This window comes from Sciurus vulgaris (assembly GCF_902686455.1).
Source record: "Sciurus vulgaris genome assembly, chromosome: 7".
Taxonomy (NCBI): Eukaryota; Metazoa; Chordata; class Mammalia; order Rodentia; family Sciuridae; genus Sciurus; species Sciurus vulgaris.
The window spans coordinates 149,178,545-149,193,374 of NC_136467.1; the positions used below are offsets into that span (position 1 = coordinate 149,178,545).

At 44.5% G+C, this 14,830-nt stretch overlaps 1 protein-coding gene across 1 annotated transcript in view; it reads right to left on the reverse strand.

Annotated features, from left to right (window-relative positions):
- KIF13A (kinesin family member 13A) overlaps positions 1–14,161 on the reverse strand; it is a 183,814-nt gene extending 169,653 nt beyond the window's left edge. Inside the window, 2 exon segments of the mRNA XM_079147086.1 lie at positions 13,579–13,669; positions 13,925–14,161. Coding sequence (XP_079003212.1) covers positions 13,579–13,669; positions 13,925–13,979 — 146 coding nt within the window. The 5' untranslated portion in view covers positions 13,980–14,161.
- Positions 14,162–14,830: the final 669 nt, after the last annotated feature.

Below are 14,830 nucleotides of genomic sequence, written 5' to 3' on the forward strand. Positions count from 1 at the left end.
TGTGCTCCGGGCAGCTGAGAAGCCGCACGTGCCTGACCGACCTCCCAAAGCAGTCTTCCCAACGCACAGCCATGAAATCGGCCCCTTTAGACAAAAAGTCATCCAAAAAAGCATGGGACCTAAAAATGAAATTCTGAGACCATTTTTTGTTTGTTTGGTTGGTTTTTTTAGGTTCTAAAAAGAAACTTCCTTTCTTAAAACCTGAATGAGTGGACTGTATAGAGGGAAAAGAGGGGTAGGAGGGGTGGGGGGAAGGGAAAAATAAATAACAGAATGAATCAAAAAAAAAAAAAATCTGCATGAGTAAGAAGCAATATCAAAAACAAAGCCAAGTCAACAATCTTCAAGTGTCCCAGGGAGTAAAAATGATAAAACTGTCAGCACCTGGTAACCCCTCATGACCCTACAGTCTGTACTTCAATTATCCCAGCTCTACAGATGAGGAAACCAAGGCACAGGGAATTAAGGGATTTGCCCCAGATTTCACAGTCAAGGAAGCAGTTATCTCCCCAGTCAATGCTCCTGACCATTTGACGGTGTTTTATAAAATGATTTATTTATAGTCCACTGATGTCTTCAAAAACACTGCAAAAGGCAGAGATGAAATTTCTCTTCATCCAGCATAAAAGCTGGGGCTCAGATACAGATGGAGCCTTCCTAGTCCACATGATGCCGCAGGTGGAAAACTCACACCTGATCTCACGTGATGGTTCACAGCAGAACTCAAGAGTACAAAAACATCACTTAAAACGGCCTTCGAGCCAAGTGTGGAAGGTGCGCAGGAACCATTAACACACTTCGTGTTTAGACTCGAATTCCATCCCCAAGATATCTCTTTAGATGTTTGTAAATACTCCAGAACCTGAAAAACTCAAATCAAAACACTTCTGATCCCAAACTCTTCAGATAAGCGACACTCAACCTGTCCTTAATAACCTACAATACTTAAAATTCTTGAATTTTATTTGGGCTGACTTCTTAAATGATCATCAAGGCTTTTTTCAATAATCAAACTATGAAAACAAACATATAACCTGCCATTTAAACAAATAAGGGGGATTCTGGTATTCCTGGGGTTTTATTTCCCTCTTGAGATGGGGTCTTAGGCCAAGCATGGTGGTGGCCCACACCTGTAATCCCAGCAGCTTGGGAGGCTGAGGCAGGAGAATTGCAAGTTCAAAGCCAGCCTCAGCAATTCAGCAAGACCCTAAGCAACATAGCAAGACACTGTCTCAAAATAAAAAATAAAAAGGGCTGGGATGTGACTCAGTGGTTAAGCGCCCCTGGGTTCAATCCCTGATAACAAAAGAAGAGAGAGAGAGAGAGAGAGAGAGAGAGAGAGAGAGAGAGAGAGAGAGAGAGAGAGAGAGAGAGAGAAAGAAATCGGGTCTTACTATGTTGCCCAGACTAGTCCCCAACTCTTGGGCTCAAGTGACCCTCTGCCGCCCAAGTACCTAAACAAAAGGCATGTGCCACCTGCCAGCATAGGCAGTTTTTATGGGTGGTGAGGGGCATTCTTTAACAATTTATAATATGCATTGACCTGAAGGATCAAAAGAGTTCAAGAGGCTCAAAACTCTAGCAGATGACAGAATATTAGACATCAGAGATACCAAGGATTTCTAATCACACTTCACAGTTCAGGGGTCACCTGTGGTAATGTTTCCATCAATTCCCAGGTGAGGGGAAAATTAAAGTGCTATGTTTTTAACAAAATTAAATGCATCCAATGTTTAAATTCTGAGATTATATCTTTCCTCCTATTCTGGTGTTAAACTGTCCTTTATTTTATTAAACAAGGTATCAAGATACGGTGGTGTTTTATTTCGTTCACTTACTGGGCACATTTAAAAGAAGATGGAAACTCTTTATCCAAGTATTTATTCCCATCATCCTCTAAATTCTCAAGTCTGGGAACCAATGAGCAAGGATAGCTGGAAGTCACTCTTGAGGAAAACTAGCTAAATAAAAACCTAGCTGGAGAACTTAAAAAACAAAACACAAACAAACAAACAAACAAAAGTCCCTTAGGGTTACAGCAGACCAGCAATTTTGGAAAATTTATTTCTACTGCATAATTCATTATGAAAATGTAGACCAAACTGTCATCCTGAAGAAAGGAATACTACTCTGCCCAAGCCAGCCCTGCTTCAAGGCTTCAGAAAACCGAAGTGGCTTGACCATGCTAAAGTTACCTATTTGTACCGTAACTCTAGCTTCAAAAGCAGATGTTTAAAACTGAATAAGGCTGCTCAAATTCAACACCAGGATCTTGATAAACATCCCCTATCACCACACTCCTCCCTCCTTACTCAAAACACCACCCTTGAAACAGCAATTGTGAGGATCCTTCTCAATGTGACAATGTAACCAGGAACCACGTAACCGTTCTGTTCAATTTGCACGGTGAACACACTTTAATTAACTACATAAATAGAAGTACTTAAGGATAGAGAATAAATAGGAAAACCAAAACCAAAACCCTATTCCACTTAAAACCTTACAATTTAAAACGTTCCCATCACAACTGCAAGTTCAGCTACATCTCTTTGCACATTCTATTTAGCTGAGATAGTAAGAGAGATGGGTACAAAAATCAATTGTGAGCACTGTTTTAATAAACCCCAGAACAGGTGTGTATGTATAGATTTTTTTTTAACCCAGGGGTGCTCTACCACTGAGTTATATCCCAGGGTCTCACTATATTTGGAGGCTGGCCTTGAACCTGCCATCCTCCTGCCTTGGCCTCCCAAGTTGCTGCAATTACAGGCGTGCACCACTATGCCTGGCCAGAACATAAGTGTATTTAAAAGCTTGTTAATCTTTTCAACAAACTACACATGGCTCTTCCACAAATTGGGACAAATCTGTTCACAAAAGAACTCCTGTGCATTCCACCATCACTCGCCCCTCCCCATACTCCTCTGGGACTCCCTGCCTGAGCAATGTGGATGTTTGTGGTCACTGGTGGTGGGTGTCCAGTCTAGGGAGAGTCTCTTCCAGACAACACAAAGAGCCAACAGAAAAGGGCAAAAGCTTCCCTTTCCTCAAAGGCGTCCTTCCTGTCCCCTTTTAAAACAGGAAGGCTCTTCCCCTCAGGGAAGGGCAAGCAGACGCTCTGCTCCAGCCTCTGGCCTCCCTCCTCTGACAGCAGCAAAGCTCCTATCACACCTGCAGACCAGACTCTGAAGGGCCATGTGGAATCAGTAACCCCACCCTGCTTTCAAAAGTAAGGGGAGGAGGGCACAACCAGAGAGGAGGCGCACACCCAGGGAGTTCATCCCACGGTGGAAGACAGGAAACACTGGCATCGACCGGAGCTGGGCAGGGGGTCCCGGAACACTCAGAAATAAAGCAGGCTGCCCAAGGGAGCTTTATGCTAACAGCTCTGGAAATGCCCTGTCTCCACCCCAGACATAAGGCGGTCGCCTGCCAGGAAGGCTTAACCATCACCGCCCACCAACCCCACCCTGCACAGCACGGGCGCACGCGCCTGCGCGCGCGCACACACACACACAAAGCTAGATGAAAACTAACTGCAAAGTTCCAAATCCAATGATGTTTATAATGTCCTACAGGCAAACACGTCCATGGTGGGAGCCTGCACAATGCTGTGAGGAGCCAGGCCCGTCGCCAGCTAGCTGATAACGACTTCGGGTATCTGGAGTTGGCGCTGTCTTACTTCACCTGACACCTCGACCCTGGCGTCAGCGACTGCAGGCTAATGGAGGCTCCCAAGAGCAGCCATGCTGACCTCCCCGGTCAGCTGGAGCCACTGCAATCCTTACAGATGTGATCTACTTTGACTCAACCTAGTGCTTCATTGGGTAAATTGGGAGAAATCTGAATGTCAGAACTTGGGAGGCCAGAGGGGCGCTTTGAAACCAAGTAGTCCAGCCCTCAGTTTTAAAGATGAAAAAGCTTCAGAGGCTAACGCAATCCATCCACAGCTAGCTCAGAGATACAGCCCGTGTCGCTGGCAGAACCAGGCGGCACCCTGCATTCCCACTCCATCCGCTACCCCTTTCTGCTTCTCCAAGGCCCAGATCCCCTCGTCTGCATGGAGGGCCCCCCAGTAACAGGACCTGAAGCCAGGAACTGGAGCCCACAAGGCTAAAACTGGAAAAAGAAACTGTGCTTCCCAGCAAGTCTACCAGGCAAAAGGACAGGCAAGTACCCACTCCTAGATACAAACCCCCCTCCCTGCCGTACCAGTAAAAACAAATAATGAGGCATTTTAATTAGACACTCCTGGCTAGTTGGCCCTTAAGTTGTGAAACTGGGTTTTCAACCTTGGCCACTCATGAGAATCAAGTGCCAAGCCTGTGAGTTAAGAAAAAGAAGTATAATTTAATTAAAGCTGTTTGATCACAGCTAGTTGTAGAAGCTGTTAATTTTCTTGGACATGCATCCTGGTCAAGTCTGCAGGTGGCTACACCTCTGGACACCATGAAGCAGAGAAAAGTAATATCTACTTTGCCCCACTTGGATTCCCGAATCAACCCTTGGGCTTAAGAAAATGGTCGTTGTAGACTCCTGCGTTTGGGAATGGTTTGTTAAGCAACAATATTAAGTGGAACACTGGGAAAGCTTTTTAAAAACCCCAGTGTACCAAGTGCAGTGCGCCCAAGGAAGCTAGAATCTGCAAGGCTGGAACCCAGGTCCCAGGTGATGCCTACGTGGGGTCAGTGTTGAGGATCACTGTCTAGACCTGCACTATTCAATGCAGTAGCCACCTGTCACATGCAGCTGTTTACATCAAAGAAAAAAATAAAGTTTAAAACCCAGTTCCTCGGTCCCACTCACTACCTTTCAATAATCACATAAAGCTAGCGGTAGCCATGTTGCACAGTGGAAATAGAGAACATTTCCATTACAAGTGAAAATGCTGTTAGACCGTGCTGGTCTAGGTCAGTTCCTCGAGGTTCGGTCCTGCACTACCAGCCACCAGCTTCTCCCGGGAACTGGCTGGAGATGCACATTCTCAAGGCCCACCCCAGACCTACTGAGTTCCAGCCTTAGGGCTGGGGCCCTCCACAGGGTTCCCAAGCACACTCAAGTCTCCAAGTTCAACTGAGGGATTGATGGAAGCTTGTCTTCTTACTGCCTCCCCAAATCATCCTTTCCATTTCCCCTCTCAGACTCAAAATCTAAAAACCATTCACTTTGAGCTTCATTATAGCAAAAGAAAATTGGCTTATGTTGTCACAGAATTTTAAAAAATAGGTTTTTGGGTTAACAAGCTTGAGAAGATATGCCTTTCAATTAATAAGCATGGATTCTGAAAAGATGCTGTTTTTATAATTGCTAAGAGAAACAGCCCTGAGGTCTAAAAATAGGGAAATCATTACAAATTAGGAGATTCAACAGACTACATTCAATTATGAAAGTTAAAACTGTGAAAGCTATGTAGCATGACAAAATATAAACGGGAGAAGCACTAAACACAAATATTTACATTACATGGGCAAGGACAAGAAGAAGGCAGAGGAAAATTAAGAATGATTGTTTCTTTGGGCTTGGTAGGACAAGGACTCTCCTCTGCCCCTTGTTTCTGCCATGCTCCTTATAAAGTCACTTAGGCAAAAAACATTTTAAAGTATGGAAGCAATTTTTAGAAAGATAACACAATTGTGCTTTGATGTGAAAAATTCATTGAAAGGAGAATTTGGTAAAGCATTTCTACACTGAGTGCTGACTTCACAGTGACAGGGACTCATCACTAGGTTCAGTCAAGCCCCAGGCTTGGACTCCCAGGTTCTCCTGAGGGTCTGGGAGGGCTCTCCTCTGTACTTTTCCTTCTGAAACTGAGGTCTACAATCCAAGATAAGAATCATGCATTATTTTACGAATTTTAAAGATGTGAAAACCTAATGTTTTTGCATGTGCTTAGTTTCCATCTAGATGTTGGAAGGTAAAAGGCCCGAAAAACTAATTTCCAAGGAGGAGGAATGTAATGTAAATTTCCAGAAATATTTGGTAGAGTGATCTTTTTTTTATAAAGACAGTTCCTGAGTCTCATACAAATAAATCATTCTTGGCTGATGACAGAGCTGTTGTCAATAAACTTCTTTCACTGTCAAGACACAAAGTAATCTTTCTGAGTGTTTCTACCGGTCTCCTTGACTTCTCTGCTTTTTGTTCCCTTTGCAGGGAGCCTTTTGAAAACGCCTGTATATTCTGAACACATACAGACCTGTGCGCCCTGGCTCTGGGGAAGACCTGAGAAGAAGTGACTTGACTTGTGTAATTCTGAGAACCCTGGAGTCTTTGAGATGCCACTATTTGGGAGAAACTTGTGTCTATGAATTTTCCTAAAAAACAGGAGTGCATGGCAGGTGTAATTTTATTGCCAACTAGAAACAATCCAAGTTTCCTACTTCTCTCTTGCTAGATTTTGCCAGAAAAAGCTAAGTGGTAGGGTGATAAGAAGCCAACTTGGTATTCTGAAAATTTCTCGTGACAATTTCCCCCAGCCCAATAAACACACACCTCTTAGAGTGGCTGAACTTCTTAACACCAAGTTTTTGCAACAGTGATGAAAAATTATGATTAAAAATTGTCCTCCCCGCCTTCCCAACCCCCTGCAGCATATTGTCCTAACCACAGCTAATTACCTTCATGGATGTGGGCAATTGAAAGCTGTCTACAGCAGCAACTATGTTCGATTCTGGCATTCATCTATCCTCTTATGAGAAAGGAAATAATTCTTTTTATTTTTTTGCTGCAAGTTAAATGGAAAAGGGATTTGACAGGCATTTTTAATTATAATAATAAATAGTCATTGCAGAGAGAATTTACAAAATGTTTTCAGTGTGCTGCGAATTATTGAATCTAACTACTGAAAATACAAAAAGAAATCACACATAGTCCTTGTCCTACAGAACCCTAGAGCCTAGCTGGGATACTGGGACATCTGAGAAAAATCCAGAAGATAAAAGAGACCAGAACAAACAAAGCTGTGCACTTTAGGAAAAAGAAAAAAAGCAGACTATACAAAGAAAAGTATCATGAATGTTCTTCGACAGAAGATACCACAACAGAGAAACACGAATAGAATGCTATTAAAAAAAAAAAAAAGAAAGAAAGAAAGAAAAGAAAGAAAGAAAAAGAGAGACCAGGAAAAGAGCTCTTGCAAATTACAACTGTAATACCAGAAAAGATAAATTAAACATAAGGGTTGGGAGATAAAGGAAGAAGGCAGGACAGAGAGACTAGAAATAGAAAATAGAAATAGAAATAGAAATAGAAAATAGAAAGAAAAATAAAACCACTAAAGAACCAGTTCAGGAAACACCATGTCCAAATAGGTGTTCTGGAAAAGAACAAAGATCATAAAGAAGAAAAATCTGTCAATGAAATAATTCAAGAATTTCTGTCAGAATGTGAGCTTCCAGGTCAAAACTCTTAGCAGGAACAGTAGTACACACCCGGAAGCCCTACTAGGGAGGCTGAAGCCTGAGAACTGCAAATTTGAGATCAGCCTCAGCAACCCAGCAAGACTATCTCAAATGAAATTTGAAAAGGGCTGGAGATGTAGCCAAGTGGTAGAGCGCTCGCCTAGCAGGGAAGAGGCCCTGGATTCGATTCCTGGCTAGTACCACGCAACACACACAAAAAAGGCCCACTGTGATTTCACAAAAATAGGAAAGTAAAGACTATCCCACGAGATTCAAAAAGGAAAAAACTATGTGGCATCCAAAAGATTAGAAATTCAAACAACTTCTCACCAGAATCACTAGAAGATAAAAGGCATTGGAATGAGGTCTTTAAAGCAAGATTTGATACCCATGCAAACTATCAATGAGGTAAGTGGGTGGATCAGTGAGGTCAATATAAATCATGTAAATACCAAATACTAATCAAGTGTTCAAAAAACCTTCCTCCCAAGCACGCTTTCTCAGGAAGCTATGGAAGGAGCTCTACAAAACTGAGGCAGTAAATCAAGAAAGAAAAGGGAAACAAAGGAAACGCAGATTCCACATAGGTGTAAAAGGAACCCCGAGATGATGGTGAAGGGGAGCCCAAGGACAGACAGCTGCTCCCAGCAGAGACAGCCACCAGTTACTAAAGAAGCCCGTCAGAGGGCGGAGGAGAAACCTCGGATCTGACCCTGAGCGCACACCTGGATGGGCAGGTCTTGAGAGGAGATTTGGTCAAGAGGCTGACAGTTCGCTGAATTCACAGAAAAAATAAGTAAACTAAAGAAAGAAAAAGAACCAGTCACTCCAGAGAACATAAAAAGTCTGGTAAGACAGGGTTCAGCTGTACAAGGTTCAACTGTAAACAGTGTTTTGCGTGGTCAATATAAATTATGTAAACTCCAAATACTGATCCAACCAAAGGTGCTATATGGTAGAAAGAGACAGAAAGACTCCAGGGGTAGGGGTGAAAGATCAGATCAAAAAGTAGCACTACCAGTATCTCGTTCAGAAATAGGGAGGGAAATTCCAAAAGAATGAACTAAAACCACTAAAAATGGTTGGTTGCCTCTGGGGAAAGAAATGAAGAAGAGACTTTTTTTTTTCTTTTACTATTAACATTTATAAATTATAGAACTTTATAAATTATGACTTCACACTGATTTTAAAAAGAACAACATAAGAAAGCAGAAACAAAGCCCAAACTCTTACCCACTAAACCTGTGTTTTCAAATTATCCGTTTGTGACTCATTAGTGGGTTGTGAAATCACAGGTAAGTCACAACCATCTTTTTGTTCTGTTTTGGCATGAGGAATTTAACCCAGAGCACTTTACCACTGAGCCACATCCCCAACCCTTTTATTTTTATTTTGAGACAGGGTCTCTCTAAGTTGCTTAAGGACTCACCAAGTTGCTGAGGCTGGCCTAGAACTAGTGATCCTCCTGCCTCAGCCTCCCAAGTCACTGGATTATACAACTACCATGTTTTAAATGAACAGAAGAGAATAAAGACACTGTATATTTAGAACTATACTTCCATGATCCTTTAAAATGCACATACACGCATACATGGGTTTATAATGTCAAATGCATTTTGAAACGTGGACTGTATCAAAAATAATTTTCAAATCACTCTAAACTATACTGCATTATAATTGCTTTCAAACTTTTTTTCTTTTCTTTTTTTTTTTTGCAGTGCTGGTGATTGAACTCAAGGCCTTGTGCTTGACAGGCAAGCACTTTACAAACTGAGCTATATTCTCGAATTTGTTTTTAAGAGAGATTTCCATGTACCTTTATTTTCAAACAAACTGAAGACATAGTCAGCTAATAAAAACATCCCACTGTGATACTCCTTAAAAATCCCACTAATGCCATGCCTGAAGAATGCACACCTCTCTATTAATGAAACCTAAAACTCCTCTACTTTTGTATAATATACTCTACGATAAAGCCAGAGAGAAGAGTAACAACATAGAAAACAACTCAAAGCCCTGAAAAGGATTTGATAATGTGGAATATTACTGTTTCTTTGGTGATTTACATTTCTAATTTTGTGTGACTTTCACTAATTTTTAAATTTTTGGTCTACAGAGACCCTTGAATGGGAGGAAATACCCTAGAAGACTTTGGAGTGGCAAGTGAAGTCAGCTTGGAAATAAAAACTCAGAGGTATAAACCAGAAAATATACATGCAGGTGACCAAGGAGTGGCTTTCTCCCACGGAACTCTTCCTCAGACTCTGCAAGGTACACTCCACACCCTGCAGAGTGGAAAAAAATCAGAAGTATAAGACTCTGATGTTTTTTGACTAAGAGCCCATATTAAGCCCAATATTTTCTTCTTACTTCGGCTAGGTGCATGCTTTACTTTGGATGCTTACAATTCACTTACATAAAATAATGACAAATTCCTGTAGAAAGCAAGTTCCATCATGCTCTTTCCTAAGAAAGCTTCACTTTCCAAAAGTTATAAGGATTGGATTCTTAGGCCAATGAACTATATTTAAAAAAAACAAACGAACAAAAGACAAACCCTACCACTATGGAGCGAGAGGCATAGTTTAGTAGCAGAGTGCTTGCCTCGCAAGCCCAAGGCCCTGGGTTTGCTCCCCCGCACTAGGGGGAAAAAGAAAAAAAAAAAATCACATACAAAATGTCAGAAAGGGTGAGTGAGTCTTCTATATATGTGGGTACTGAACAATAAAAAAAGTATTTGTTAAGATACATGTATATGTATACATATGTATACATGCAAGGTATACTGACTGCATACGTAGGTCAACATAGACTATATATGCCAGAAAATGCATGAGAAATAAATGACTTTGATAATCTTTTTTCCAGAAAGGTAAGATGAGGAGAGAAGGAGACAGCAGGAGTGAGGGGAAGACTTTTCACTTTCTATTCTATCCACTCAGGCACCCTAGGGATTCTTGCCCCCCCCCCCCCCCGCCCCAGCAAATGGCCTTGTTTCCACACCGCGTGCTCAGACTCACACAGTATAATCACGCAGAAGTGATCAGTGGCAGCACACTTTCATTTTTATTGACAAAGGACTTTACCCCACCTTGCAAAAGTGAACAGACACTGCTGGCATGCGCAAGACCAGCGCAATGCCACCTGTCTCTGCAGGCTGCCAGAACCTGAGGGCTTGCCTAGTCCTTCTCCAGGGCTCACATCCCTCCTGTCCATGCCAGGCGGTGTGCCGGGATACAGGGCACAAAAGGTACAAGGTACCTGCCTTCAGGAAGCTCACAGCCTCAGGGCAAGACAGGAGAGGAAACAGGGAAATGTCCAAATAATAAGGTACGTATAACGGCAAAAGTATATACCCGTGTAATTACCACATTGTATTTTAAATATTTTTTTCATCTTTCTTCCCACAACTCTTAAGTTGAGAACCTCTGGAATGGGTAGCAGACCTGAAGTTATCTCTGGATACCCTGTGCCAAGCATAATATTCATATGAACTCTGTAAATGGCTCCTGAATAGCAAGGCAATGTTATTTTAAGAAACAAATTTATATGTCTTACTGTTCCAGTCAACTCTTAACCTGGACCTAGGTAATGTATTATAATCTTAGAATTTCAGCACCAGGAAAAAAAAAATGTCTTTACCCTCAGAAGTCCTCTGATCTTTTGGTCCTAACTAAGCAGTCTGGGCTTTGAATCCATAAAGGGTTAACATTAAGAAAGCTAAGACTGTTTCTTTTTCTGGAAGTCAGTGCATTCTCACTTGCTCTTGCTGGTAAGACTGAAAACTTTCACCCAGTAACTGAATTTCCACACATGACTAAAGCATTGGTAATTTCTTGCAACTTTCAGAAAAATAGTAATTCTCAATTTGACACGATTTGGCCAATATTATTTAAGAGCCTCTTACATTTTAAAACTTGGATCTCTAGTTATGAGAAATAATAATATTCTCAGTATACTATTGGTTCACACTTGCCCTACCCTGAGCATTATCCAAAAGCAAATGATAGAAATGAATTGCAAATACAACATGAAGTGCTACTGCAATTAATCAACCCTGAGCCCAAGGGAGTAATTGTTTCTATTTTTAAAAACACTGTTGCTTTAAGGGAAAGCTCCCTGAAGAAACATGAACCAAACTGCCTAATGGAAATCAAAATGCACTTGGTGTCTTCACCCATGCAAAGACAGTAATTTTCATCTGCAAGTAGCATCTACAAGGAGTGAGTTGACTCTCCTGCTTATAAATGGAATGGCCAGGACACAGCAGAATCCCACAAAAAGGGCCCCATCCACCAACACAAAGCATCACATGTCACAGGATGAATGAGAACACCCATATTTCAATGTTCGTCTCTAGCTCCAGACAGGGGCTATCCCAATAAGAAAGCCAATGGAATAAATACCAAAATCATCTTTAAAATCTTTACTGAAAATAGTTGATCAGCAACTGATGTGGCAGCCCTAAAAATGATCAACTAATTATTTAGCACAGTCCACAGTTATAGATTCTATCCATACTCCACAAAAATTAAGCCTGTTTCTCTGCACAAATGACAAGGCTTTGTTTCATTAAACAGTAGCTAACAGTAGTGCTCCTGTGGAGTGACAAGAAGGTGCCACCCCAGCTAGGAAAACAGAAGAAGCAGCTACAGGAGTTAAAATGTTATACCTGTTTTCCAGACAGCCTTGAAGGATCTGACCCATTAAAAAAAAAAAAAAAAAAAAATTCTTTTCTTAAATAATAAAACAGTACCCCTTTTTGAGGAAAAGGGGAGGACTTTGGTATTGTCATATAATTTAAGTAAATATTTTAACTTAGTGAGTTTACTTACTATCACCATGAAATATACTATCTATTCTGCTATATCTAAAAATACCACAAAATATTTTAAATGCATCTAAAAAAATACTGTGCAAGGATAAATCCATTACTTAAAAGTATTTAACAACATTTTAAATTTAATTGAGCTATTTAATATCACCATAAGAATCTGCTAAGGGTAGCAACATGTTGGCAAATTAGATAAAAATTGCTAGGCTCAACACAAAAAGCAAAGAATCCCAATCTTACCTCTTCATAACGTCATTCCCCAAATTTAGCAAAAGTGGGCCTGAGCAGCCACATTATTATTGAATACCAGCAGCTGCCTCCTTTAGCAATAAAGTAACAAACACTACTTCAGAGTCTCTCTTCAATGAAAATCTCTTAAGAGCAAAATTACTACATTGTAGCTTGTCAATCAACAGGTGACTTTTAGAAACAAACTCATACTCATTTCCAAGAGGAAATAATTTGGTAGAATCCCGGTTTTTCTTTTATATTTTTTTCAAGTTACTGAATTGCCATACTGAATGAATTCCAACACATTTCTTCTCCAGGGCTTACCAGAAAAATGCCAAATATTCAAATTATTTTAGGGCATTTTCCCATAGTGCTGCGTGGAACACAGCAGAATTAATAAGGATCCAGCAGTCACCACTTTTCAAATGCAAATATGTTGCGATCTAGGAAATGCAGCCCCCTTTTAAACATCCCTCCAGTGTCTACACAGTTCAGGGCGCTACTTTTGTTTCCTTGAAAATCAAAATTCGCGCATTACATTCAGGCATTATCTCTACTCAGCACCAACAAAAAAAAAAAAAAAAAAAAGAGATTTTAAATGGTGCAGCCTGAGTCTGCATCCTACAAGACTGTTTTTGCTTTATCCCCACCACACCCCCACCTTACACACAATGTCCCTAAACAATTCTGCTAAAGGAAGTCCAGAAGGAAAGAATCGCCGGCGCTGGGTTCCACGAAGGCCTTGGGCTGGTCACTTGCCACTTCGGGCCTCAGTTTTCTTATCCATAAAATGTGACCACTGAACTAATTATCCAGGTTCCATACGCCCCCCTCGCTAGAAGCCCACCCGGCACGCAGCTGACCGATGCTGGCGGTGGCCGGAATGCCGGGTCTGACTGACACCGCTCGGGATGGGAGGGAACCGGAGCGGCGGGGGTGGGGGAAACAGAGGGAAGAGAGGAACTTGGACTTGCAACCGCTTCAAACAGCAGCGTGCGACAAACTTGAAGCCGCCCTCCTAACAATAGGAGCGAGCACTCCCATTTTCCTGGCTCAAACTTGCAGGACCCCGCGGGCTGGGTCCTCCCACCGCCCTCTCGGAACGCGCTTCACCTTTCTCCCTGTTTGGTGTTCGAAGGAGGAGGGTGCAGGACCGTCTGGTTCCCTTCCATCTCCACCACGCACTTGGTGTTCAGTTCCAGTTCTGAAACACAGGGCACACCAACGTTGCAAAGTCGAGCATCCGCGCCTCCCGCCAGCCGCGCGGTCCCGGGAGGCGGCCAGCCGGGGACGGCGCCCCGGGCGCCGGGTGGCCGCGCCGCTGCGGGCGCTGCCTCCGCCCGGCGCCGGGCCCTGGCCGCGCTCCGGCCGCCCCGGCCCCGCCGCCCCGCAGTTTCCAAAGTTGCCCCCGCCCGCCGCCCGCCCGAGCAGAAATAAAAGCGAGCGGAAAGCTCCTCACCTCGGCGGTTCATGGGCCGGACCCGGACGGCAACTTTTACCTTGGTATCCGACATGTTGGCGGCGCCCGCTCGGCCAGAGGCGGCCTCACGCGCCGCGCCGCCGCCGCCGCCGCCGCGCGCCCCCCGAGCGCGGCCGCCGCCGCTCCGCCGAGTGCTCCGAGAGGCAGCGCTGAGGCGCGCGGGCCATCCCGGGGGAGCGCGACGCGGGGCACGGCCGCGGCCCGGGGAGGGGCGGGCGCGGGGCGGGGCGCGGGCGGGCGGGGAGGAGGCCGCGCCGCGGCCCAGGCGCCGCTCTAGCCGAGCCGGCCCAGCCGAGCGCGCGGCGCCGCGGCCCCTCGCGGCCGCCCGGGGCCCGGCCGAGCCGCCATCTTCCGCCCGCGCCGCGGCCCGCGCTCCCCCGGACCGCCTCGGCGCGGCGCCCACCGTGGCGGGGCGGCCGGAGTGCGCGCGGCGCGCCGGGTCTCGCCGGGTGGGGCCGCCGCGCCGAGGCCGCCCGGCGCCTGCGGGGGCCCGGGGGCGCGCCCTGAGCTCGAGCCCGCTTCGGGGGCCGCTGTCACCCGCAGACCCAGAGCCCGGGGCGGAGTGCGGGGCTCCCGCAGGCCGTGCCAGATGGGCAGGCCTTGCCCGCGGGGCGAAAACGTCTCGCCCGAAAGCCGCGGCTCGCCGCCCCGCTGCGCCCCATGCCCAGCCTGCAGCGGGATTCCAAGGTCTCTGTGGGGAACCGGTACGAGAAATGAGTCTGTGCCTCTGCCCCCAAACTGTGTTTGTAAATAGTGCCCTCGCCTCCTTTCCCGTCCCTTGTCGTGGGAGGGATGTCAAGTGGGCCCGAGGGTCATTAACTCTTACATAAGAATTTAATAGCAGTGAATTCTGTCATCCTGCCAAATGCAGACCTCGCGCTGCCA